At 59.3% G+C, this 25,199-nt stretch overlaps 1 protein-coding gene across 5 annotated transcripts in view; it reads right to left on the reverse strand.

Annotated features, from left to right (window-relative positions):
• Positions 1-25,199, reverse strand: part of sdt (MAGUK p55 family member stardust) — a 97,101-nt gene that overhangs the window by 31,455 nt on the left and 40,447 nt on the right. For 4 of the 5 annotated variants that reach the window (XM_037216383.1, XM_037216382.1, XM_037216386.1 and 1 more), the window contains 3 exons: positions 18,591-18,700; positions 16,751-16,808; positions 2,140-2,276 (listed from right to left, as the gene is read on the reverse strand). In XM_037216383.1, the coding sequence (XP_037072278.1) occupies positions 2,140-2,276; positions 16,751-16,808; positions 18,591-18,700 (305 nt within the window). Of the gene's footprint in view, positions 1-2,139; positions 2,277-15,018; positions 15,152-16,750; positions 16,809-18,590; positions 18,701-25,199 lie in introns of those variants that run through there. The other variant, XM_037216385.1, reaches the window with a different exon arrangement.

Consider the following 25,199-nt stretch of genomic DNA (forward strand, 5'->3'; position numbering starts at 1 on the left):
CCGGGCCAGGTCGGCCCGGAGCACGTCACAACGTGACACGCATGGCTGGGCCGTGGGAGCGGCGCCGCGCCGTGACCCGGCCCGTCCCCAGCGCCGTCCGCGGCGGCGGCCAGGCGCCGGAGGCGGCCGCGGCCGGCGCCGGGGACGGGCCGCGGCGTGCTCAATAATTCAGGCGCGTCGCCGCGCGCCGGCCGCCGGCCGCCCGGAGAGGCCACGTCGCGCCCCTCGGCCGACCGGTTCGATGGCGACGCCGCCTCTAACGGCCGAGTCGGAGCGGTTTACGAAGACGGCCAGCACGTGGGTACACGTGCCGACCGGGCCCAGCTCGGGCTCCCTGTGCATTATGGATAGTGGACGCGCCGGAGACGGGAGCACTTACTTACCGCACGTGGGGTCGTAAAGCTGCCTTGAAAGTGGGCGTTGGAAACATGCGCCCCACCTGGGGCCTAGGTCCAGGCTGGAGGTTTCCGAGTGGCGCAGCTAGGGATGGAAACGTGCCGATGCCCGGCACTGCTCAGTTGCTGGCACATCAACATGCTAGGTGTAACCGGAAGTGCCGAGCTTCCGGTAGGTGTCCATGGTTTGTTTCCACCGGCAAATAGATACAAGGTATGCTCGCACACATGTGTAACCATCAAACACCCCATAACGGCCTCCAGTACCTGTGCACTATGTTCATCAACCAACAGCAACAAGGTCCCGCTCTCCGGGACCGACGTCTCTCCACCACGCGAGCGCGCGAGCCCGCGCGTCACAGCGCGTGACGGACGTCCCGCGCGTCACGGCGCGTGACGGATGTCCCGCTCACCGGCCGGCCGGCCGGAGAGGGTGACAACGGTCCGGCCGGCTCCCACAGCGCGCCGGGCACGGGCGGGGCGCGAGACGGCCGGCCGACAGAGACGGACGGCCTGGGCAGCGTGCAGCGCCCTGTCGCCAGCAGCGGCCGCTCCACGGCCCGTCAGCTATTCAACACCGTCCGCACAGCGCGTCCGCAATGGCGGCCTGCGAGGCTGGCTGCTGCGGCGGGGAGCGCGGACGCGGCGGCGAGCGCGACGCGGCGGCGAGCGCGGCGCGGCGGCGGCGCTCGGCGCACCACCCGACACTTCCGGCTACGCACGGAGCGTGGCCGGCTTGTCGGCAGAGACGCGGAGCGCGCTTCAGAGGCGGGAAAAACAACCGCGTTCATAATCTTCTTTCATTGTGTCGCATTGGCAGACCGGCAGTCGCGATGCGCTGGGCACTTCCCACTTGGAGTTCCTACCTGCTGCAGGGTTTTAGGCCGTGTTCTGGGCGTCACATGAACGGTCTTGGAAGCTCTGAGGATGCTACTATCATGTCCGTAAGCGGGCCTCAAATCGCGCGCGTTCATAGCCACCGACTCCCTGACCGACATTAAGTCGATGACATGTGTCAGTCATCGACATACGCTACAGCGCCGAGAAAATCCGCTTATTTGATGAAGTCCGCCAACGACGGACATTATCAAATACCATCAACGATTTTTGCCAGCTCGGAACACACTGTACAGGCTTCCATGTCTGCCGTCTGAGCCGCTCCATGCAGGCCAGCTTTGGCCTGAGCAGAACATCTGGAAAAATGGCTAGGGAAGGTGCGCAGTGCCTTCCAATGACGTTCAATACAATACCCTAACGTAAATTCAGCCTTTACGTTCTTTGGAGGGCGCTTAAGTTGGTTACATCATCCTCGGTTCGGAATGTCCGATGCGGTACGCGGAAACGCCGTGGACATATTTTGGACATCATTGTCTGGCAGGAGATTAGATCCCTCTCTTCCAACCCTTCTCGCACGTGGCGCTCGCGGGATCAGTGCCGAGCAGTTCCGCCCGTCTGCACACGTCGTCTTGCGCTAACCACTGGACGTCTGGAGAATCAGAGGTACGGGGTTTGTTTCCCTGCGGCACCCACCCTCCCCGCCAGGGTGAGAGGCGGGCGACGCCATATAGCCTCAACCGCTGCGTGTGCCGTGAAACCCCAACAACGACGACGACTCTCCACGTGTTCTGTACCCAGACTCCGAACCAGTCGGATCAGACCACCCCCACCTACACCGCACCTCATCCAGCGGTGCTCTCCCCAACACACGCCCACTCACGAGCGCCGTGCCGGGCGCCCCACCCACCTGCTGGGAGAGCTTGGTCATATCCACCGGCTTGATCTTCCGCAGGGCCGACAGCTTCTCCAGACGCTCGCGGGCCTGCTGCTCCACGGCGATGACGAACGCATCCTGCACGTTGCTGCTCTGCGCCAAGTCCAACGCTGCAACGAAGGGAGCCGCGGGTGAGCCAGCGGCCGAGGCGGGGGCGCACCATGCGCTGCACGCGGCGACGGCTCTGGTGGCGGCAGCGCTCGCGTTCTTGCGCTGTTTTCAATGCCTGCATACCCTCCTCTTCCCACGCTGTGTTTCACTTACCACCACGGCGGCCCGCCCCCCTCCTCCCTCTCTTAGATAAGCTCGCTTCCTTACTACTTGCTATGCATTGGTCATTACCATGGGTAAATTAACGGCCACTTCTATATGTGACTGTGGAGGCCCCGGCCGCTGATGTAAATACCAAACAATTCACGGTTGGGGACCAGCCTGTCCCAACAGCCGCAGCTGTGGCGGAACACCGAGGGAGGGGAAGCCGGGGGGTCATCCATCTAACCTGATCTTCACGTCCAGTATCACCCAAACTTTCGCTGATTGGCCGGGCGGAGGGACAAGTTGGAATTGGCCGCAAACTTAGCACATCATGCAAAAGCCTGGCGAAACTAAGCCAGGCCGATGGCAATCAATGTCTATTGAATTACAAGACTATTATTCACGTCCAGGCCATTTGCAACACGTCTTCAATGGAAGCTTGTCAAAAGTAGGTCAAAGTTGCACGTTGGTACAATAGCCACTTGAACTCGGCTTAAGCGATGCGTGCTCATTTTTTCTGATGAATGTATCCTACAAAAGAGAACTGTGAATGCGCGCAAGTACGGTGTCAGCCACACCAAGCCCAACAATCAAGGGATCTATCTGGGGGTTCGCTTCACCGTGAGCTGTCGAGCAATGCTACCGGACCTCCGCGCCAGCCAGTGCAGCCCCGGGTATGAGTCCGGGTCTGAGCCCGTCCTCACGCCACGAGCGGCGGTGGCGGCGGTGAAATGACGACGACCATTGTGGATTTAGGGCTCGCCAACCACCTTATTTCGGGCCAATGACAGCCATGAACGCCGATCACGTGTCCGATGTACCGACACCGGCGCTCCTGATTGAAACATGGCAGACGCTGGCGAGCGAAGAGAATCCAGCGGGGACCAGTGCAGACAGGCACGGGCCCCACCAGAACACGGCGTGGACTGAAACGACATCCACCAACCTCGCCGATGGCAGATGAGCAGGGACAGCCCTGATCGCGCGGCGCCGCGTCGGACCCTGCCGTCCCGGCACGGCGCGGGTCGCTGAAGGTATGCCACGACGCGCTGCGCACTCGCCGACGGCAGCTGCTGATGCGTGGGCGGCGGAGGAGATCACGACCGCAATCGAAGCGCTGCGACGTAACGCCAGCCGTTGCGTCGCAGCCCGTGATGGCGCGTCTGGAGTCCCCGGAACCGGCGCGAGCAATCCGCCTCCAGCCGTCCTCACCAATGCGGTACGGTGACACGCAAAAGGCCTCGCGACATTCCAGCTGAGTGGTTGCCGCTCGGGACATTGCGTCACTGCGCCTCAGCAAAGCACCGTAAATCCGCCAAGCAATTTGGACGCCAGGCCGCCTCCAAAGGCTTTCGAACGCCGCTGCCGCCGACGTCAAAAGCGTGCGAAGAATCACTCACTCGAGCCGCGCCGCCGAGGCCGGCGTCCAGTCCTGACACGACCAAACGGGCTCCCTCCGCACCACTAATTCGTCCGCCTTTGAACCGCGGTCGGCGTGGGCGCCGCGGGTCAGAGGTCACGGCAATATCTGGGCCGGGGTCACGCACGGTGTGGCGACGGCCGCCCCCGGCCGGCTCATCACAGCCACTGCAGGCTGCCAACGCCGCCACGCCCCGGGCGACGGCGTCATCGGCGAGGCAAGAGCCGCCGCGGGCTGGGCGTCAGGGGTCGAGGGACTCATTCGGTTGGACCGGGACCTGGCCGTCTGGAGAACCGTGCGCGCTTTGCAAGCCACCGCGGCCGCACGATCCCCTGATCAAACAATCCAATGGAGCTTTTATATGTGGAGAGTGACAGAACTAGGCAAATGGTGTCCGTAGTGTTGGACAGAACGCTTTTTAGGGGTGATTTGGTAACTGGCCGTGCCGGCATAGCTTGCTGTGAAGACCCCGACTGCATCAGCCCGGCAGCACCACTTTAGTTCAACAGACACCTAATGTTTGCCGACATGTCGTACTGTGCCGAGCTGTTTCAACACACCTCTCCCGCTGGAGGCCGACTCCTGCTGTCGCCACTGAACTGAACGACACGGACAGATCGCGCAGAGCCGTTCCAACACACCTCTCCCGCTGGAGGCCGACTCCTGCTGTCGGCACTGAACTGAACGGCACAGACAGATCGCACAGAGCCGTTCCAACACACCTCTCCCGCTGGAGGCCGACTCCTGCTGTCGCACTGAACTGAACGGCACAGACAGATCGCACAGAGCCGTTCCAACACACCTCTCCCGCTGGAGGCCGACTCCTGCTGTCGCACTGAACTGAACGGCACAGACAGATCGCACAGAGCCGTTCCAACACACCTCTCCCGCTGGAGGCCGACTCCTGATGTCGCTACTGAACTGAAAAGCACAGACAGATCGCACAGAGCCGTTTCTGGGTCGCCAGCCTACATATTCACCGCACAAAGGTTAGAAGGTCGGCACTCCGCCAATGGAGCTGCAAGGACGGGGATCGGGCGCAAGTTCGGCAGGTGGTATGCGTGGAGGTTCCGGTTTATCCCCCCACGACAGTCTGACAATGGGTATACCATGCGGCTACTGTGTGAAAACCGATGGAGCTATGCCCATTTTTTCGCGATTTAATTGGTGATTGTACGCCATTATCTCACGGTGTCCTTTTCGTCATAGTAATGACGCATGACGCGTCAGAATTCCTAACTTGTGGATTAGGCAGAGAAGTGCCGGACATCAAAAATACAAGCAAGAGCGTCACTATGGATTCCACAAAAAGTGAATACGTCCTTGAACGTTGTCACTAAAAACAGCTGCAGTTGACTCAACGCCGCAAAGCCACATCCGGGGGCGGTCCGGGTGGACACGGACGAACACGTCAGCGGCTCGACGAGTGTGCATGGCTGGCGATTTAAACCGGCAGCACGACTATTTTCTCGCGACCAGGCGGCACTGCTCAGCCAGCCGTCGCATCGCCGGAACTGCCGCCAGATGGCGCCCGGGCTCCCCCAGCGGCGTCACGGCCAGTCTCACCTCTCGCCCCGAACCTGAGAGGCCCGGCCCAGAGCCCACATGGCCCACTTCCTGTCCGACCGGGCCGAGCGTGTGTGCCGAGCGCGCCGAGCGCCAGGCCCTGTTTGTACGCCGCTCGCTCGCTCGCCGGGCCGCCTGCGCCGCCGCCGGGCCGCTGGAGTCACGGCCCCGGCCACCGTGCGGGGGTTCCGGCCTCCAGACGGGGTGGTGGTGGTGGGCGGGGGTTCCGGCCTCCAGACCGCCGACCGTCAGGCGGCCGGCGGGCCGTCCCCGCCGCCGCCGCCGGCTGACCCCAAAAGTCCAGTCAGCGGACCGGACGGCGGATGGAGTGGGAGGTGTGGGAGGCGCCGGCGGACCGGCGGCTCGCTGTTGGCCAGCTGACGCCGCGGAGACGGAGCAGCGAGCGAGGGAACACAGGTGGACGCCCCCGTTCACATGCTGACCCCAAGGGTCGACGGAGAGGAGGGTGGGGCCACAAAGGGCGAGCGGAGAATGGAACGGAACACGGGCTCCACTAGGCACCGACCAACTACGCACTGACAGGCGAGCGCTGAGAGCCAGCAGCGCCGCCCGCGTCGTGCAGCCACGAAACACAGTCACATCACCACGCCGGCCGGCACGGCCCGCTCCAATTGCATGAGTACCGAGCGGGGTTAATGAGGACCACACCGGTCGCGGCGCCGCCGAGGCGGCCGGCGCGCGAGAGGCACCACGCGCGGCACGTTCGTCGCGCCGGGAAGGAGATGCCTCCACGAACGGACCAGACCCCGGCCTCTCTCCGCGCGCGAATAACTGGCCGAGACAGGCGCAATGGTGGACACGTGATCACATGACGTCACAGACATGTCAGCCGCCTTTTTTGACGAGGTAAGGCAAAAACGACGGTCTTGCGACGGGCGCTGCAGACAAAAACGAATGCGGAGGTTGGTTGATGACAGCTGACTAAGGTGTTGCGCGCGGGAGACAAAAACTCGAACAAAGAATATAAACTTCAAGCGTGATGATCAGCTGGTGTGCTGTCGGCTGAGTATGGTGCTTCGAAGCACAGCGCTATAATGCTGTGTGGGGTCCCCGTCGGCCCCGACAGGAGAAACATGTGGGTAGAAGCTGCCAGCTGCGAGGATGAACGCGAGACAAAGACTGGGAGCCATCTGACCGTTGCTGCAGGTTATTGGGGTTTTAGAGCACACCCGACCGCTGCCCTCATATTGCGTCCCACAACCGAGTTAATAAGTTTGCGTGATATAGCTGTAGTCCAAACACAGCGTCCGCAAGAAAAGAAAACAGCTGGTCCCTTTCAAGAAGGCGCGGATCGTCACCTAAAACGTCCAGCAATTTGAGTCGCACGCTGTTTCGTTCAGTGACGCAAACGCTCCTGGGTGGAATGCGGGCATGATTCACGACTGGGACCCGTAGTGTACGGCGAGGAACATAGGCCACCGCGGACACCGAAGTCAGTCTAGTCTGCCTGATAACTTTTTTACGCCGCAGCATTCGTTTCATGACGAACATTGTTTGCGGTTGCAATCACAGAGCTTTGTTTTTACCTGCCGTGACTGCGGATGGTACAGCAATAGTCACGCAATAGTCACGCAATAGTCACGGAGCACGCGTGTACAACTACCCAACCCCGCTCGTTTTTTGTCACAATGCCATTGGTCAATGTCTAATTTTGTCCAAATCCATGGTGGCCACTCCCTCCGCGCCTCCTACCCCAACCCCAGGTATCCTGCACCTCCTACCCCCAACCCCAGGTATCCTGCACCTCCTACCCCCAACCCCAGGTATCCTGGCACCGCCTACCCCCAACCTCATGTAGCCTGCACCATCCTAAACCCCCAACCTCAGGTAGCCTGCACCAAACCTCAGGTATCCTGCACCTCCTACCCCCAACCCCAGGTATCCTGCACCTCCTACCCCAACCCCAGGTATCCTGCACCTCCTACCCCCAACCTCAGGTATCCATGCCCCTGCAGTTGAGAAAGGTGGCCTTGTCTGCGTCTCGTGTGATTTAAACATCAACTCGGAGCCGACGATTCAGTTATGAACAGGATATTATTGGAGCCTGATATATCGGGCAGCCTGAGTGGCACGCCTCTTCAGGGTCATCTGAGCACGGCGACTGCACTAGCATCTCATTCTCAACCCAGCATGGACATTACAAAAATACGAAGATTGGAGAATGACCTACGGGCTTTCGGAACATAATTGTGTGTTGCTAGATCAACGATGGTATGTACGTATCACAAAGCAAGGCGAAAGTTGACAAGCGAGAGCCTTTTACCATAATCTTCCCAGCTCTCGTGCAATAATTCTACTTTTCAGCCATTTTCTCCAAGTGTCCAGCAGTTATTATGGCACCTGACACCTCGTAGGGCTGAGGTTGGACACAAGCGTACAGGGCGAGGGTCCCGTCTTGACGGTTTTACTCCGCGTCCCAGCTGGCAAACAAAGGCGCCCCCCCCCCCCCCCAACCAATCTACTTGTTCTACCACTCCAAGCAGAACAAGAATCAGCTGTCAATGACGCAATCGCGTGCCCCTGTGACGCGGACCACACACCCCTAACCAGACGCTCCTCCCGTCAGCCACAAACGATTGCCACCGCGTCACCGACGACGCGTTCCGGCGCCCCGCCGCCCGCCGGGGACCCACGCAGTAGCGCCGGGCGCCGCGACAGAAGATGACGCACGGCGCGCGGCCCTGCGGCTGCGGCTGCGGCTGCGGCGGCAGCAGGCGTCCCGGACAAGCCCCTGCAGGATGCGTCACCGGCAGACCGCCTCCGACCGCTCCCGGATCTGGCGGGCGGGACGTAACGAAACGCCCGCGGGCGTCGTAAACAATGGCGCCGGGCGTCCGACGCTCGTTACGACCCGAGATCGGCCGCCTTCAATGGCCAGCCGGGGGTCAGTGGCGTCCGCCGATCTTGCTTGCCGGGCGCCGGCGGAGCGCGCCGCGGTCGGGTTCGGGCCGGCCCTGCCGACGCCGGCGTCGGGTGTGCGCTGGTGTCCAGCCCCAGTCCCCAGCGACGCCGCCGGGAAGGAGAGCGCCGCTCCAGCCGCCGACGCCGGCAGCGCTGCCAGGAGCGGCCGCTGCAGTGCGTAATCGATGGGCCCCCCACCCCCTCGTCATTCTAGTCACAATCTCATTACATCAACCAGCGTCCCCGCTCGCGACAGCTGCCGCATGTGCGGGCAGCAAGTCAAAGCGCGGCGGGGCGGAACATACTGCGAGATCGTGTGATTATTTATCGACCCGCGGACCCGACGCGTCCGCTGGCGTCCAGCTATTCAAAGGCGATTGGCACTGCATCAACACCCCGGTGTGTTCGTGCACGTGCTGCTGACAGCGCCCTGCTCGGACAATTTGCAACGTGTCGGATCATAGGCGGCACCCGCCTGCCTCTCCGCTTGTATGGTCTGAGCGCTCACAAACACAGCACTCACCGTCCTGACCTCAGCAGGTAGAATGCGGACGAGCAGTCGCCCCACCATAAACCGCGCTCTCCACACCAATCAAAGGGACGCAGCGAGGGTGTGAAAAGCATTCGGTCGTTGCTGCAGCGGTCCGCAGCGCAGGGTGAGCGGCGCTTCAGACGTGCCAGCGCACGACGTGCTTCTCGCACTGCCTGGCCGATACCTCACACACCACGTGGGCGAAACACGTGTGGCACTACGTGTGGCACCGCGATCACACGGCAACGGCCGGGTAACAAAGGCTCGAAACATCCCCAGGTCGAGGTACGCCGCCTAGTCTCTCGCGCAGCATTTGCAACGGTCCGCACGCACCACGACTTCCGCTCACCGAGCACTACGGGGACGGTATGGCGAGACAGGAGCAAAGCAAACACGTCGACAAAACCCCCGTCCTTGTCTCCCCTCCCTCCCGCCATCCGTCACAGCCACGACACTGGTTCCCCTAAGGCCTGTCTCCAGCCAGGTTGGACGGCCAGGCTCGCCTGTCGTCCGCTGTCTCCAGGCGCCGCTGCAGCGGAGCTCGCAGGCGGCGCGCTCCCCGCCGCCTGCGTGGAGGGAGTGCCAAGTTCAGGGTCGCCGCCTCAAGGCGAGCTGCATTGTTGGGCCGGGGCGGCATAGCACGGGGCGGCAGTACGAAGGCGGCGCGGCGGCGGCGCTCCGGCCCGGCCTCGGATACGGACGATCGCTGCCGTGGGTGAGGGTTAAGCCAGCGTTCCCATTTCACTTAGCTATCGCGAACCGGCAAACTTGAGACGTCCAGTTCCCAACAGGCGACAGTATACAAGGCCGGTGAAATGAGGTGACCTGGATGTTATCCATCCATTTTTAGGCTGCTGCAAACGCATGCGCATTCCTGTTCCGCCAATCAGCGCGATTTTTCAGCGTCGTGAATTCGCCAGCGTGTGGCAGCGAAACGCTGTCTACCAGCGGCCGACGACACGTTTCCGGCGCGCAGATCAGCCGGGTTCTATCGGCATGAATCACTGCAATGGCATCCCAAGACCGCCAACCTGGTAAATTACGTGCAAAAACACCACCAGATGTAAGCTGTACGTGACCCGCCGCTCATATAACACACCGTTCTCGCTAGCGACACCGGCCCCGACCGAACCAGTCGCACTCCGCCGCCGGAAATACCTGGAACAGCCCCTCGCGACCGTGCCCGTGTCGCCACCGGCTGGGGGCCGGCTCAGAGGCGTCCGGCGCCGCGACAGGGCCTCCCGGGGCCGCCTGTCCGGCGTGCGAGGGTCGGCCGGACGCCGGAGACGCGCTGGACAGGGGAGACGCGGAAGACGCGGAGACGCGGGGACGCGGGGGACGCGGGAGTCGCGGGGACGCCAGAGACGCGCGGGGCAGGGGAGACGCGAGAGACGCGGGAGACACGGGAGGCGCGGGAGACGTGGGGACACCAGAGACGCGCGGGACAGGGGAGACGCGGGAGACGCGCGGGACAGGGGAGATGCGGGAGATGCGGGAGACGCGGGAGGCGCGGGAGGCGCGGGGGACGCGGGACGCGGAGGACGCGGGGACGCGGGGGACGCTAAGTGTCAGTCACAGGGCTAATGATGGAGCGCAGCCGCCGCCCGGACAAGAACAAAGGACGGCTGCTGAATGGGGGTAAGATTGGGAACGCCGACCCCGGAGAGCGGCGCCCGACCGGTAACGCCGCCCGCGAACGGGCGCGGCCGGGCGAACAGTGCAGTACCCACTGAGGTGCAGAGGGACTGGGCGGGCGTGCAGTACAGCGCCTACCGGAGCGCACGGGGACCTGACGGGCGTACAGTGCAGCACCAACGGAGGTGCAGGGGGACCGGATGGGCGCGCAGCACAGCACCAACGGAGGTGCAGAGGGGCCGGACGGATGTACAGCACCAACAGCGATTCGGGGAGACCAGACGGACGTACAGTACAATAGCAACGGAGGTGCAGGGGAACCGGACGGGCGTACAGCACCAACGGAGGTGCAGGGGGAACCGGACGGGCGCACAGCACCAACGGAGGTGGGGGGAACCGGACGGAGGTACGCCGCCGCTGATGAGAGGACTCATCGGGCGTGCGGTGCCATCACCAACGCGGTGAGCTGGGTCCCACCACCACCGCGAACGGCTCAACAGGAAGGCAGACTTGCTACGCCCCATAGTGGGTTGAGATCGAGCGCAGCACCTGCCATCCGCCGCCGACCGCCAACCAGCCGGCTGCGACATGCACCAAGCGATCACCGAAACGCGCGGCGAGACACGCCATGCGACTCGGTGCTTGAGTCAGCGTCTTTATGTAGGCGGTGCCTGCACGGCGTCTCAGTTGCAGCAGTCGGAGGGAGCATAATCACACGTCTCAGATTGTGGTAATAGAGCTGGGAGAGAGAGGCGTTCGTGGGAGTCACGGATGGATTTGACGATGGTGATGGTCACCGGCTGGAAAGTACGTTGGTCGTGGAAGGGCTGGTGAGAACCGACAGATCCGCGGGCTGGTGAGAACCGAAGGATCCGTGGGCTGGTGAGAATCAAAGGATCCATGGGCTGGCGAGAACCGACGGATCCGTGGGCTGGTGAGAACCAAAGGATCCGTGGGCTGGTGAGAACCAAAAGATCCGTGGGCTGGTCAGAATCGAAGGATCCGTGGGCCGGTGAGAACCGACGGATCCGTGGGCTGGTGAGAACCGACGGATCCGAGAACCGACGGATATATATATATATATATATATATATATATATATATATATGCAGTCCAGTTAGCAACACAGTTGCATTTACATTTCGAGTCAACTCGCAGGTGATTTTGTTCAATCGGTCTGCGAACAGCCAAGAAAACGTGCAAGGACTCGATTCCATCCTGATTCAATGCAAATTTGGCTCATTTCGATTTGATTCCACCTTTAACCGAGCTCGCGCAAAAGGCAAAGAGCCAGCTCGCGCATAAGGCAAAGAGCCATGCAATGTCAAGCTCTGCTGGAACAACACACAGCATGCATTTAACTTTTATATTTAAACACGCACATCACGAGCTAAGAAGTAACGTATATGGCCCTCATCCATGTTCATTCATAAATCTCACGAATCGCCATAACTGGCGTTTACCTGCATCCGTTATAGTTCAGATCAGATTTTTGTCTCGGTAAGAGTCACAGATCAGAGGCAGAGCGGGTACTGGTCTTCCTGAACAGGGTTGGAAAACGGGGTGGTCTACTGCTCTGCCCCGCCTGACTCCACCCACCTGATCCTGGACCACCTGCTCTCCTCTGTCTTGTGACAAATATGCCCGCAGCCAGATATGGGCCTGGAATCCAAGGATGGATCCAGGATCCCAAAGGGTTTCATGTCAATAAGCTGCTGGGATCGGATTCTGGTACCTTCTTTAGGGCTCTTTTGGGCCACATGCTTGCCTACCATGTCGAACATAGGGGTAGGCTTTGTAATCCGTCCGCCACTCATTGGCGATCGAAGCGGCCTACGGACTATTTACTAAAATACACACTGATGACGCTATGCGGATACCTAAAAGACGGCTGAGCCCCGATCGAGCCACCTCAGCCTGCGGTGGCATGAGCTGACTAAAAGACAGCTTAGCCCCGATCGAGCTACCTCAGCCTGCGGTGGCATGAGCTGACTAAAAGACGGCTGAGCCCCGATCGAGCTACCTCAGCCTGCGGTGGCATGAGCTGACTAAAAGACGGCTGAGCCCCGATCGAGCCGCCTCAGCCTGCGGTGGCATGAGCTGACTAAAAGACAGCTGAGCCCCGATCGAGCCACCTCAGCCTGCGGTGGCATGAGCGGACTAAAAGACGGCTGAGCCCCGATCGAGCTACCTCAGCCTGCGGTGGCATGAGCTGACTAAAAGACGGCTGAGCCCCGATCGAGCCACCTCAGCCTGCGGTGGCATGAGCTGACTAAAAGACGGCTGAGCCCCGATCGAGCCACCTCGGCCTGCGGTGGCATGAGCTGATGCAATTAGGAGATTTTGAGGTAGACATGCGTCTGGTTACCAGGACAGGTTTCTGAGAACTGGCTCCCGTTTCCTGGTTCCGGAACCAGGAAGAGCCCCGGAACCGGTATGGAATGGAGCCGGAGATCTAGTAAGGACCAGAGTACAGTAGCGAACTGTACAGACAGTGCCAGCGAGAACCAGCAAGATCGTGCCTGGAATATACACAGGGATCCAAAACAAAAACCAAGCAGAGCCTGTTATATGGCCAGGGATCCAGTGAGCAGCAAAAACACAGCCTGGGATCATGCCAAATATCCAGAAAAAAGCAGCACGCGGCAAAAACGCAGGTGTTATGGAATCCTGAGGATTCCATGATCCTTGGCTGTCAGCCATGTATGCATCACAACCGAATTCTCTCCTTGGAGTTCTGGGATCCGAACCAGGGTCTGCTTGACTGCGAGTCAAGACCTCTACCAAATGAAATGACCGGAAAGGACGCCTGACGATGGCCGAAGAGTTAACTAGCCGCAACGTTGTATGCTTACAAACACACCAAACAGGGTCGACAGTCTGAACGATTACTCCATCTGTGAAACTGATGCCTCGGTTCAATCTCCCCGCCTAATCAATATATTGGATGTAGTTTCCGATGATCTATCGGTCCAGTGACAACTGCCCAATGGAAATTCCACGGTAATGCTTGCCAATAAGCCACGCAAAACATACGCCAGACTTTCGTCTTTGTGACAAAACTAGTGGGAACCAGGAACCCGTCTGAAGTACACCCAGTCTTCGGGTCCAGGCACATGTCTGCTTATACGTAGCGGGATAATTGCAGGCGGCCTCGACACGGAAACCCATGGGAACTACAGACAACTTGTTCTTGACACAATCCATCTGAAGCTATGAAGCGTGCTTACTTATTTACGTGCATTTGTACGAGCCACCAAAACCTCTTTAAACAGCATGCAAGAGTGCTGTCTGGGTTGGGATGGAATGTCAATGTCCGATCTTCGGTGAGTGAAAAGCCATGTGGATAGCTTCAATGTCCGATCTTCGGTAAGTGAATAGCCATGTGGATAGCTCCAATGTCCGATCTTCGGTAAGCGAATAACCATGCGGATAGCTCCAATGTCCGATCTTCGGTAAGCGAATAACCATGTGGATAGCTTCCATGGACGATCACATTCACTAAGCTTCCATCCTCATTCAGGAGTCCATTCCTTGACATAATTCATGAATTTTTCATGCTTCATGGTCACAATTTATTATTGAAATTCGTCAGCTTTTCCCCACTGACGTCGGCAATTCACGTGAGGTCGGCAGTTTCCTTTCCCGGGCTTTCTCCGCGGCCACGGACGATTGAAGCAGGAACGCGACTGGCAGTCGCTTTACTTCAGAGCGTCCAAATAACGCGCGGTAAATCACGAGGGCATTTAATGATAGCACTGCGTTCGTTCCAATCGTACGTTATATTCAGATGCAGGAGAGTTGCTGAGTACATTGATGAAGTTTGTTTCCATACAGATGCTCGTTGAGTGAAGAGCACAAAAAAACAACCTTCGGCCGTTCTACAACTTATCAACAAATCATTATCGCCAAAAGGGGGAAAATGTTAAAACAATCACCACAAAGCGAATAGAGCAGCTCTCAAACCCCACGTCACTTGTCAAAAATGACCTGGTGGAGCACAGCCTTGGACAGCCGGCACACGGCGTCAGCCCCACTTCCAGTGAGCCCCCATTCCCAGTCATCACTTTCCTGAACACCAAGGTTACCTGGCCCTAAATTGCTTCTCAGTAACTCCCGACCAGACAACCGCGGCGACCGGCGTGTGACCCCATCCTGCGTTCCCTTCAGAGCTTCAACGGCCAAGGGCGTTTGGCCGAGTCGGTCACAAAACATCCGCCGGCGGCAGGTACGTGCATGACGAGACCCACGCCCAGACACGAAGTTCTCAGTGGCTTTGACCTAGTGTAGCCTCTTAGATTTACACTTCGATTCGAAGCTGGCAGGATTGGTCGAAGGACGTGACAAAACTAAGGAAGGCACTGGGCAGAGTCGCAGCATCGCACTGTTACCGAAAAACGCCTTTGCCGAGGGCTTGAGATCGCACGCATCACGTGAAACGTCAACCCAAACGCTTGGTACCCATGTCCCCCCCTCCCCCTAGTGCCAGTCACTCGTCTTGCAGGTCCGCCCCCTCGCTCACCTTTCTTGGTCTCCCAGGAAGCAGATGGCAGGCCTCCTCCCCCCAGCACAGACGCTCACCTCACCGCCACGCGGCGCACAGGCAGCTATCACCGGCAGCGCCGCGCCCCTCCGCTATCACTGACCGACGCGCCGCCGCCCGCCGCCACTCCGGGCGACGTGGCCCGCCTCTCCCGCCGGCCGCCAGGGGGCGCCTCGCGCCGCCCTGTTTTTGTAATGGCCGCGCCGCCGCCGCGTCCGCGTGCCCCTCTCTCCGCCGGTCGAGCGGCCGCGCGCCGCCGCCGCCATCATGCGCGGCGCTGGCGTCGCTGGCATGCGGGCGAGTCCATCCCACCGCGCGGGGAGGCCGCACGCACAGGTGTAACGACACGGCCTGAGCGTGACCCCGCCGGAAGAGGACGCCACCGGCCGGTCAGCTACCGGCCGGCCGATCAAGCGGGGCGGCGCCCGTGAACGCCACGACTTCTTTCAGGAACTCGATGCTTTTGTCAGGTTCCCGACATCACGGTCGAGACCGAAGGTCCGAACCACTCATTTACTGAGCTAATTCTTTCAAGGAGGGTAAAACTATTCCTGTAGGGCCAATAAATGAAGCCATGTTCATCAAAACTCTCTCGTTATCACTGGTGGAGGATATTAGAGCACGCTGTACTGTGGCGTTATGAAATTCGCAGCGCTGTCGCCCTCAAGTCGAAACAAGTGCCGTCATCAGCACCAACCCGGCAGGCCGTCAAGCAGAAACCGGGTGCACGCAGTGTTCCCGCCAGGAACTGCACGCTGTTAGAACGGCAACTCGGTGCCAGACGCGCCTCAAACTGTTGGCGAACACAAAATGTGGATTGGCCTGAGTATCCAAGGGCAGTCATTATTACAACAGGCACAAAACTCAGCCTGCATACAGATTACGACTCTACAGACAAGTTACGGTTACAGCGACTTAATGCCCGCCTTCCCGCCACAGCCATGTTTCACACACTGATCTTTAGAAACACATTTGACTGAAGATCAGACGTCCTAAAGCATTTAGAAGCCGCTGTACGGATCCGGATCACCGATCGGAACCCATTTCACGAACGCCACCCTCAACCTCGTGATCACAGAAGTCATTTGACCGAGACCTCCCTGCGGCACCCCCGGCCGCCACGGGCTCACTCGGCTACCCCAACGTGTGGCGGTCCGCAAGATTGCCTGCGCTTCTCATGGCTATGGGGTCTTTAACGCTACCGCGGTCTGCGACAGTTTGGAGGCCTCTTGCATTGCTCCTGGCCCTCAGACCACATCGCTGAGCCTCTGACATGCTCGATACATTTCGGGTACCCCCGTGTCGTCGCAAATTAAATTTCCCAGTTCCGTGAAGCGCTCAGAAAGTCCGCTACAGGCTACAGCGACGTATGTTGGACTTGGTCTCGTGCAAACCATCCGATCGGGGATTTCAAGCGGTCGACAAAGGGATCCAGCGCCAACCCATCATTTGTCCGACGTCTCTGAAGTTTAGCAGCAAAGATACCACTCTCAGGATGCATAGCAGGGCCTGAACGCCTTCAAATGGCCGGTGGCGTTGCGGAGCGACGAAGTTATTGGGCCGCATGCTGTGACTGCCAGCGACATCTATATTCGCTTTGCTCCAGCAGAGGCCGACACAGGTACGAACATACTGCTTACAGCGACATCTTGTGTCCCTCATCAAAGCTAGCCTTCGTCTCATCACCGACGGGCGCCCAGTGTTATCTTACCTAGCTTATTGCCGGCCTTCCTCTTAACGCGGAGACAAATTGTCCTGGAGCGTATGCACTGGAACACGCAAACAGATGGTTATTAGGCGTCGGGTAACCAGATAATGTTTCGGAACAACGGCAAAGCATAACACGAGCCAGCACGGCCATTACGCAGCACGCTCACGAAGACGAGAGACGAGGGGAGACACCAGCGGCGAGACAACAATTACGCCGCATGAATATACAGTCGGTTGGGCCAGTTCCAGGCAGCCCGCGGCATTAGCGGCGACGAGAGCGCGGTGTTTCGGCCGGTCCCGCGGACCTCCAGCCGAGGAGGGCCCCGGCGCCAGTCCGGCGGCCGCCGCACTGTGTGTCGACCCCCAGCAGTCCCGGCAACAGAAGGACATCGCCCCAGGGCCCGTGACGGCGTCCAGACGCCGGGCGGTGGAACACGAGTGGACCCTCGAAGGATCGACCGCAGCCGACGCCGGTGGCGCTTCGCCGCCGCACGCCGCAGGGCGGCTGGCCGGTTGCCCGTGAAATAAAATCCGAGCGAGGCGCGGGAGACGGCATCAGAGGGTGAATTTAACACAAATGATGGCGCGGACGGAATAATTGTTTGCATTATCGTGCTCGTCTGTTTTTATTTTATTTTAGGATATACGTACTATGTGTACTTGCATACTACTCCGCGCTACCTCCGGTGCGCATGCTAACACACCAAACGAGGACAATAATCCGAACACTTACTCCATCAGTGATACTAGTCCCTCTTCTGAATCCCTCCGTTAAGCCCACGACAGCTGGACGCAATCTGGACCCTGCACAAGCGTCAGTTCAAGGTGCGCAACTGCATTTCCTGAATGCTACAGTAGGGGTTACGAAGGCAATGAGAAGAGGAATGGTCTGCCTCCAATGCGGGGATGCCCGGGAATTACCCGCTGAGGGGGGTATCATCATTGATAGACATCTGGTGCGGTCCCGACGACTGACTGTCCGTTCGAACGCCTCTAGCCGCTCCAGAACGTCACAACGCGTGCAAATCACGGGCCGCACGTCGTCACGCACCGTTCTGTGGAGCGCCAGCGACTGCCTAGGTCATGCTAGCGCCCAGGGGCCATGTTGCAGCGGGGGTGTGAGCCTGGGACCCTCAAATGGGCCGGCTCCACCTCGCGTGGGAGCCGAAAGCGCTAACCACTGGGCTATCACGCCCCCAGGCGGCTCATTATGGAGCGAAATGCGAATGACACGAAACAAAATATGCCATAAAAAAGGACCGGCGACGAGCCACCCGAGTCCCAGATTGCAGCCCGAGAAACAGAAATATCATACCGAGCACCAGAGTCTGCTCTCTGCAGAATCCTGCCTGCCACTCCTTCCTCGAGACAGAACGGGTCAATAGCAGGGCTTAAGCCTGCTGTAAAGAAGGACAGAAGACCGTCTTTGCAGGCAAGACCGAGGCGGCGGATCGTACGCGCGCTTGTCTTCGCACCGAACGCGTCCCTGCGTCGAGTGCATGAGGGGCGCATGGCTGGCTGGTGCTCTTTCCAGACACTCAGGGCCTCTGGGGAGCTTGGGCTTCCCAGCACTGTCATGGCCTCCATCAAGCCGAGCGTCGTGCGCTGGCCGAGGCAAGGACAGACGCGGTCTGCACACACGACTGGAATCGGGGACAGCCCAGCCCCGCAGCCTGACACCGCTCGGGTGCGCTGCTCGCCAAATGCCCCCCCCCCCCTCCCCCCCCTCCTACGCTGGGATGTCGTCGCATGCAGCGCCGCACACCCCGCGGAGGGCGGAGGCGTGCCGCCGCTCTGCAGAGCCGAGCAGGCGGCCGGCCGCCGCCGCGCACCGCCCTCACCTGGTGAATGTGGGAGATGACCTCGGTGTGGGTGGCGTTCTCCAGCGACCTGCCGTTGACCTCCAGGATCTCATCGCCCACCTCCAGGTCCGCCTTGTCAGCCGGCGACCCTGCCCACAGGGGACGCCGATGTCAGTCCGACGGACGGCCGCCACGCCCATCTGGGTAGCACGGTCGTTAGCTCACGGAGGGCAGGGGAGGACAGGAGCCGCTCTCATCTCTCGAGCTGTCACGATTTGTGGGCCCTGAACCGGCACTGATCTAACCACTCAGGTCCTGCTTCCGCCGGGGTGTTTCGGTTCTGAGTGCAGGATGTCTCAGTGACTACTCAGGTCCTGCTTCGACCGGGGTGTTTTGGTTCTGACTGCAGGATGTCTCAGTGACACGAGGATATCCACTGATCTAACAACTCAGGTCCTGCTTCGGCCGGGGTGTTTCGGTTCTGAGTGCAGGATGTCTCAGTGACACGAGGATATCGTACGGCATGGCAAGCTGAGTTTTGCACGAGAGATGTGGAAGACCATCCCAACAAGGTACCCTAAACTGAGTTGACCAACCACGTCAATGAATGGTCGTCAATGGTCGCGATGTGAAACAATTGTGTCGAAAGCCTTCCCCGCTCACGACTACGCCAAAACATACGGTCTGAAAGTTAACGCGCGCGCAGTCTTCGAACATATGCGCGCTTCGTTCACGCTTCTCTACGGCTTGGCAAACGAACTTCGCGCTTATTCAGGCTGCCCCTGCGACAAACATTCGAAACCGAGGTTTTACCTTGTTATAACTTTATGCAGTTCAGTCAGTCCGCCAAAAGTTCAGCCGTATTATCGTCTCCTTGATAGTTCTTGAAAAGAAAATGGCGCGATTGCTACTGATCTTGATGGCTCCCGAAAACAAGACATCTTCTGCCCGTTCGGTATCGTACAGAAAAACCTGAGCTCACACCCGTGACGCTCTATCAGTCAATTGCATGACGTCAAGTGATGCACCAATGGTGCGTGACTCACGCCACTGGCCGGAATGCGGGTGTCAACAAGAACTGAGCTACACGGGTTACAGTGTTCGACATCCCCATCTGCTTCGGATGCGTGTCCAATAAAAAGGGCACCTACGCTCCACGAGCCAACAGCCGCTCAGTATGTCCCGATCCCGAGCGCTTGAGCCTCCGGTCATGGTACTGCCAATTCCAACTTTGACTTCGACTTCGACTTCGACCTTGACTTTGACTCCAACTCCGACTCCGACTCCGACTCCGACTCCGACTCCGAAACCTACTCCGACTCTGACTCTGACTTCAACTATACCTACGACAGCGACGGCGACTGAGGCTGTGACTTCAATTCCGACTGCAACTCCAACCACAACTGCGACTGCAACTGCGACTCCGGCTCCTCTTCCCCACCAGCACCACCACGCCACTGGAGCTGTGTTCCAGCGGCAGCGGCCCGGTCCTCCCGCTGCGGCTTCATTAGGGGGCCGCCGGCAGCCGCCGCCGCGCCGCTGTCGTCCTCAGCCGCCTACACAGCCTCCCCGGCGCTAATCACCTGTGTCGGTGGCAGTCTGCCGCGGCGGCCGCGGCGGTGGCGGCGGCTGCGGCGACGCCACGACGCCCACCCGCGAAGGTGTCGGCCCCACCGCCCCGGGCGCCGGGAGACCCGCTGCCGCCAGAGGAGCGCGAGCTGGCGAAGGAGATCGACTGACGAGATTAGGGCGGGGCGAGATGAAGTGACGAGATTAGGGCGACGAGCAGGCGCGCTGCGGGCACGACGAGGAGGGAGGCGCGCTGGAGTGAGCCGCCGTATGACACGAGCGGAAGCGTCGAGTAGACAGATGGTGAAAAGGCCGGCGGGAGAGAAGCTCAAAAGGTGAAGGGAGGTGGGAATAACCGAAGGAACAGTGTGCGCAGTAAGCCAAGAGGCGAGCTTTGTTTGTTGAGTGGAGTGGTGCCATGTGGACCAAAATACCCCAAAATGGATGCAATATGGGTATGGACCAAAGTACCAAAATACGTCCCATACAGACCAAAATACCCCAAAATGGATGCAAACTTCGAGACTGCAGACTCGGCGGGCTTCAGGTTAACTATGAAGCATGCTGGCCGGAAACATCGGAGGCCTGCGCAGAGAAAATATGGTGGTTCTCAACCGCATGGCTGCACGTCTCTACCGCGCGCATACGTTGCAAAACAATGTTGTCCAGTCCTTCCAGTCTGTGTCTTTGTAACTTTGCTTTTGGTACGTGCACTCATGGGAGACTTTCGCCTTCTAGGATATATATACATATATGAATCTGTATATATAAATATTGCGTGTACATACACGCATATGTATGTATATATAATGCGCATATAAATACACACACACACACACACACACACAAACACACACACACACACACACACACACACACACACACACACACACACACACACACACACACACACACACCACACACACACACACACCACACACACACACACACACACACACACACACACACACCACACACACACACACACACACACACACACACACACACAACACACATATATATATATATATATATATATATATATATATATATATATATATACATATATATGTAATATATATATATATACATATATAAATATATATATATATACATATATATGTGTGTATATGTATATATATATAATCAGCGCTCAGACCAAGCACCATTCTTCTCTAGCTCGGCGAGGTTAGGACTCTAAACCGCACGGAATCTTAAGTCATCCCGCACCGTTTCCATTCCATGCCCATCTGCAGCCGCAGGGTGTAAGCAACTAAGGCGGCAACTTCCAAACTTTCCGAAAGCACTCCTCCGAGCATAAACATCTGGAGCCGACCTCATCGCCGAGTGGCTTGGAATCTCCCGTCTGCTCAGAAACGCGAGCGCAGACCGGGCGCCATGTTTGTAACCGTGTAAACCAGCCATCTCTGGCACCTCCGGGAATAGCCAGCGGTGGAGCCCGGCATAAGTCCGGCCTATCCTGGCGGGGTAGCCATGGGCCGTTGGGGTTTCGCTGCAGATAGGGCCGGTACTTGTGAGTGGTGGCGGGAGGCTGCTGGGGTGTTGCGCCGCTATCTCTCTTTCTCCCTCTCTCTCTCCTCTCTCTCTCTCCTCTCTCTCTCTCTCTCTCTCTCTCTCTCTCTCTCTCTCTCTCTCTCTCTCTCTCCTCTCTCTCTCTCTCTCTCTCTCTCTCTCCTCTCTCTCTCTCTCTCTCTCTCTCTCTCTCTTCTCTCTCTCTCTCCTCTCTCTCTCTCTGTCTTGCCAATGTTGCTGTGATCACGGGTCAGGCAGGACCCTGCTGCTAGGTGTACTGCGGAGAGACACGGCCGGGTCACAGCTGCCTCAGGCAGACCCGCCCGGGCGCAGCCAACCCAGGCAGACAGCAGGTGCAGCATCCCCAGACAGACTTCAGGTACAGCCACCCCCGACAAACTACTGGTACAGCCAACCTCGACAGGCTACAGGCACAGCTACCTCAAACAGACCACAGGCGCCCAACAAACCTCAAGCACAGCCACCTTATAAAGACCTGAGGTATAGACGGCTAACACACACCTGACTCCACGTCTTCCCCCCTCCCCGCAACCCAGACCACCGCTCCAGCCACCCCCGACAGACCTCAAGCGCAAGAGGCTCAGTCCGACCTAACCCGACCTGACCCGATCCCGAGCCCCGGCCGCGAGACCGACCGTAGGTACAGCTGCCCCTGCAAGTCCGGCCCCAGGTACAGCCGCCCCGGCAGACCCGGCCCCAGGTACAGCCGCCCCGGCAGACCCGGCCCCAGGTACAGCCGCCCCGGCAGACCCGGGCCCAGGTACAGCCGCCTCAGGTACAGCCGCCCCGACAGGCCCGGCCCCAGGTACAGCCGCCCCGCCAGGCCCGGCCCCAGGTACAGCCGCCCCGGCAGACCCGGCCCCAGGTACAGCCGCCCCGGCAGACCCGGGCCCAGGTACAGCCGCCCCGCCAGGCCCGGCCTCAGGTACAGCCGCCCCGCCAGGCCCGGCCCCAGGTACACGCCGCCCCGGCAGACCCGGCCCAGGTACAGCGGGGCGGCTGTACCTGGGGCCGGGTCTGCCGGGCCGGGTTGCCGGGCCGGGTCTGCCAGGCCCGGCCTCAGGTACAGCCACCCCGCCAGGCCCGGCCTCAGGTACAGCCGCCCCGCCAGGTCCGGCCCCAGGTACACGGCCGCCCCGCCAGGCCCGGCCTCAGGTACAGCCGCCCCGGCAGGCCCGGCCTCAGGTACAGCCGCCCCGCCAGGCCCGGCCCCAGGTACACGGCCGCCGCCGCGCGGACCGCCGCAGTCGAATCGATACGGCCCTGCCGGCCGGGATGGCCGAGTTTGCCCGGCGGCTTAGCGGCCCGACGGCGCGTCATTGGCCGCCGCCCGAACGGCCGGTGGGCTGTGAGTCGCCCCGGCAGCGGGGGCCGGGGGGCTGCGCCGGCCCCGCCGCCCGAACGGCCGGTGGGCTGAGTCGCACCGGCAGCGGGGGGCCGTGGGGGGCTGCACCGGCCCCGCCGCCCGAACGGCCGGTGGGCTGCGAGTCGTCCCGGCAGCGGGGGCCATGGGGGCTGCGCCGGCCCCGCCGCCCGAACGGCCGGTGGGCTGCGAGTCGTCCCGGCAGCGGGGGCCATGGGGGCTGCGCCGGCCCCGCCGCTCCACCGGCACCACTCACTGCTGCACAATGCCGAGGCATCTATGTGTGGCGATGTGGCCGGTGCGACCATCGTTCAGGGGAAAGGTTTTGATTTGCGGTGATATCAAAAATTCAGGCGTGGATGCATTTACCTGGCTGTATTAACGGCCGCGTGATCAAACCAAGGCTACCTATGATTGCAAACAGGAAACCAACACCATCTGAACTCACGTCGGTCATGCATGTGCTCCCAAACGGCATTGCATTTCCAGGCACCGAAGGAACCAATACAACCACAAACCGGCCGAGGGCGTAGCTCTAGGCGCCGCTGCAGCTGAGGACCCTTGCTGGGTCGCGGGTCGGCAGTACAACGTGGACGTATGTTGGTTTGGTGTGAGGGGTTGTGTCAACGTTGAGACGGTACTTGTTTGGTGTCAAAATACAGGGCCGGGAGGATTAGTCCTGGTTCTGGGAGCGGACCCGACGTCACACCGCTATTCCAGTCGGGCGAATTATGATCATTGCCGCCAGGATAGGCAGGTCAGAGCTCGGAATACCCAAGGTCAAAAAGCGCTGCTGAAATGACCTTATTTTGGAGAACTTATGTTAAGGAGCATCGCACGTTTAAAGCTCTGGGTTGGAAGACCTTCGGTAGCGAGGCCCCGGCTCAGAACACAGACTTCGGGTCTAGACTCAGAAGGCCTCAGCTCAAAACACAAAGCTCAGGTCTACGCTCAGAGGACCTCAGCACGGAGCATTGCACAAATCTAGGTTCAGAGGATCTCAGCTAAGAACAGACCTCAGACCAGAACAGAGGTCAGGTCTAGAGTTGAAGGAGCCCTGTCTAGACTCAGGGAACCTCAGCTCAGAACAGAGCTGAGGTCTAGACTTAGAGGAGCTCAGGTCTGGACTCAGGGAACCTCAGCTCAGAACACAGATCAGGTCTAGCCTTAAAGGACCTCAGGTCTAGACTCAGGGAACCTCAGCTCAGAACAGAGCTCAGGTCTAGACTCAGAGGACCTCAGTTCAGAGGCTACCATTGTCCCGATTCGCCCTTTTTCATGACGCAGACTGATAGGGGGTTCGATGCGTTCCCCTGCAGTTTTCACGCTAACAAATCCAGTCTCGCAGCCACAAAGACTGGATTGGTCTCGACGAGATATCGTGATTTGTAATAAGTTCAATGCTGTTCATTCACCAACTAAACCCATTCTGCTGAAACAAACGAAGGTTTTTCATGAAAATCGTATCATATATATATATATATATATATATATATATATATATATATATATATATATATATTTACATACTATTATATACTATCACAGCTTTAAGAATACTCCGGACAGGAAAATTCTGTTTAGTAAACGTGCTCCTCAATGCGTCATGGTTTGATTCGTGCCGTCCTCGCCGGCTGAGGAACACTGTACGCCGATGTTCGGCGGGACCGCCGTACGGACTACGGACCGTACTATACGGACTACGGACCGTACTGTACGGACTACGGACCGTACCATACGGACTACGGACCGTACTGTACGGACTACGGACCGTACTGTTCGGACTGCGGACCGTACTCGGTAGGATCGCCGTACGGACTACGGACCGTACTCGCTAGGACCGCCGTGCGGTATTCTTAAATGAAAACGTCACTTCTGGAAACCAGAGATGCTTAGAGACATGTTGCTGGCGTCAAAACACGTGCAATGAACCCCCACAAGCTAGCGAGAATTTTAGCGCGATTGCACTATACGCCGGATTGATATCCCCAGAAAGCATTGGGTGTAGGGGGGGCTCGACCCCCTTCCCCATGAGGGCGAGGGTTAAGCTCAGGCGGCAGACGTCTGAAAACTAATGTCACTAAGACCCATGTTCCGAGCGCTCTATTCAGCAAAATCGACGCTCGGGCGCTTCGCCCCTGCACGCTTTCCGACAGCGGCTT

The sequence above is a fragment of the Pollicipes pollicipes genome, unplaced genomic scaffold, assembly GCF_011947565.3.
Source record: "Pollicipes pollicipes isolate AB1234 unplaced genomic scaffold, Ppol_2.1 Scaffold_4002;HRSCAF=4701_pilon_pilon_pilon, whole genome shotgun sequence".
In the NCBI taxonomy this organism is placed as follows: Eukaryota; Metazoa; Arthropoda; class Thecostraca; order Pollicipedomorpha; family Pollicipedidae; genus Pollicipes; species Pollicipes pollicipes.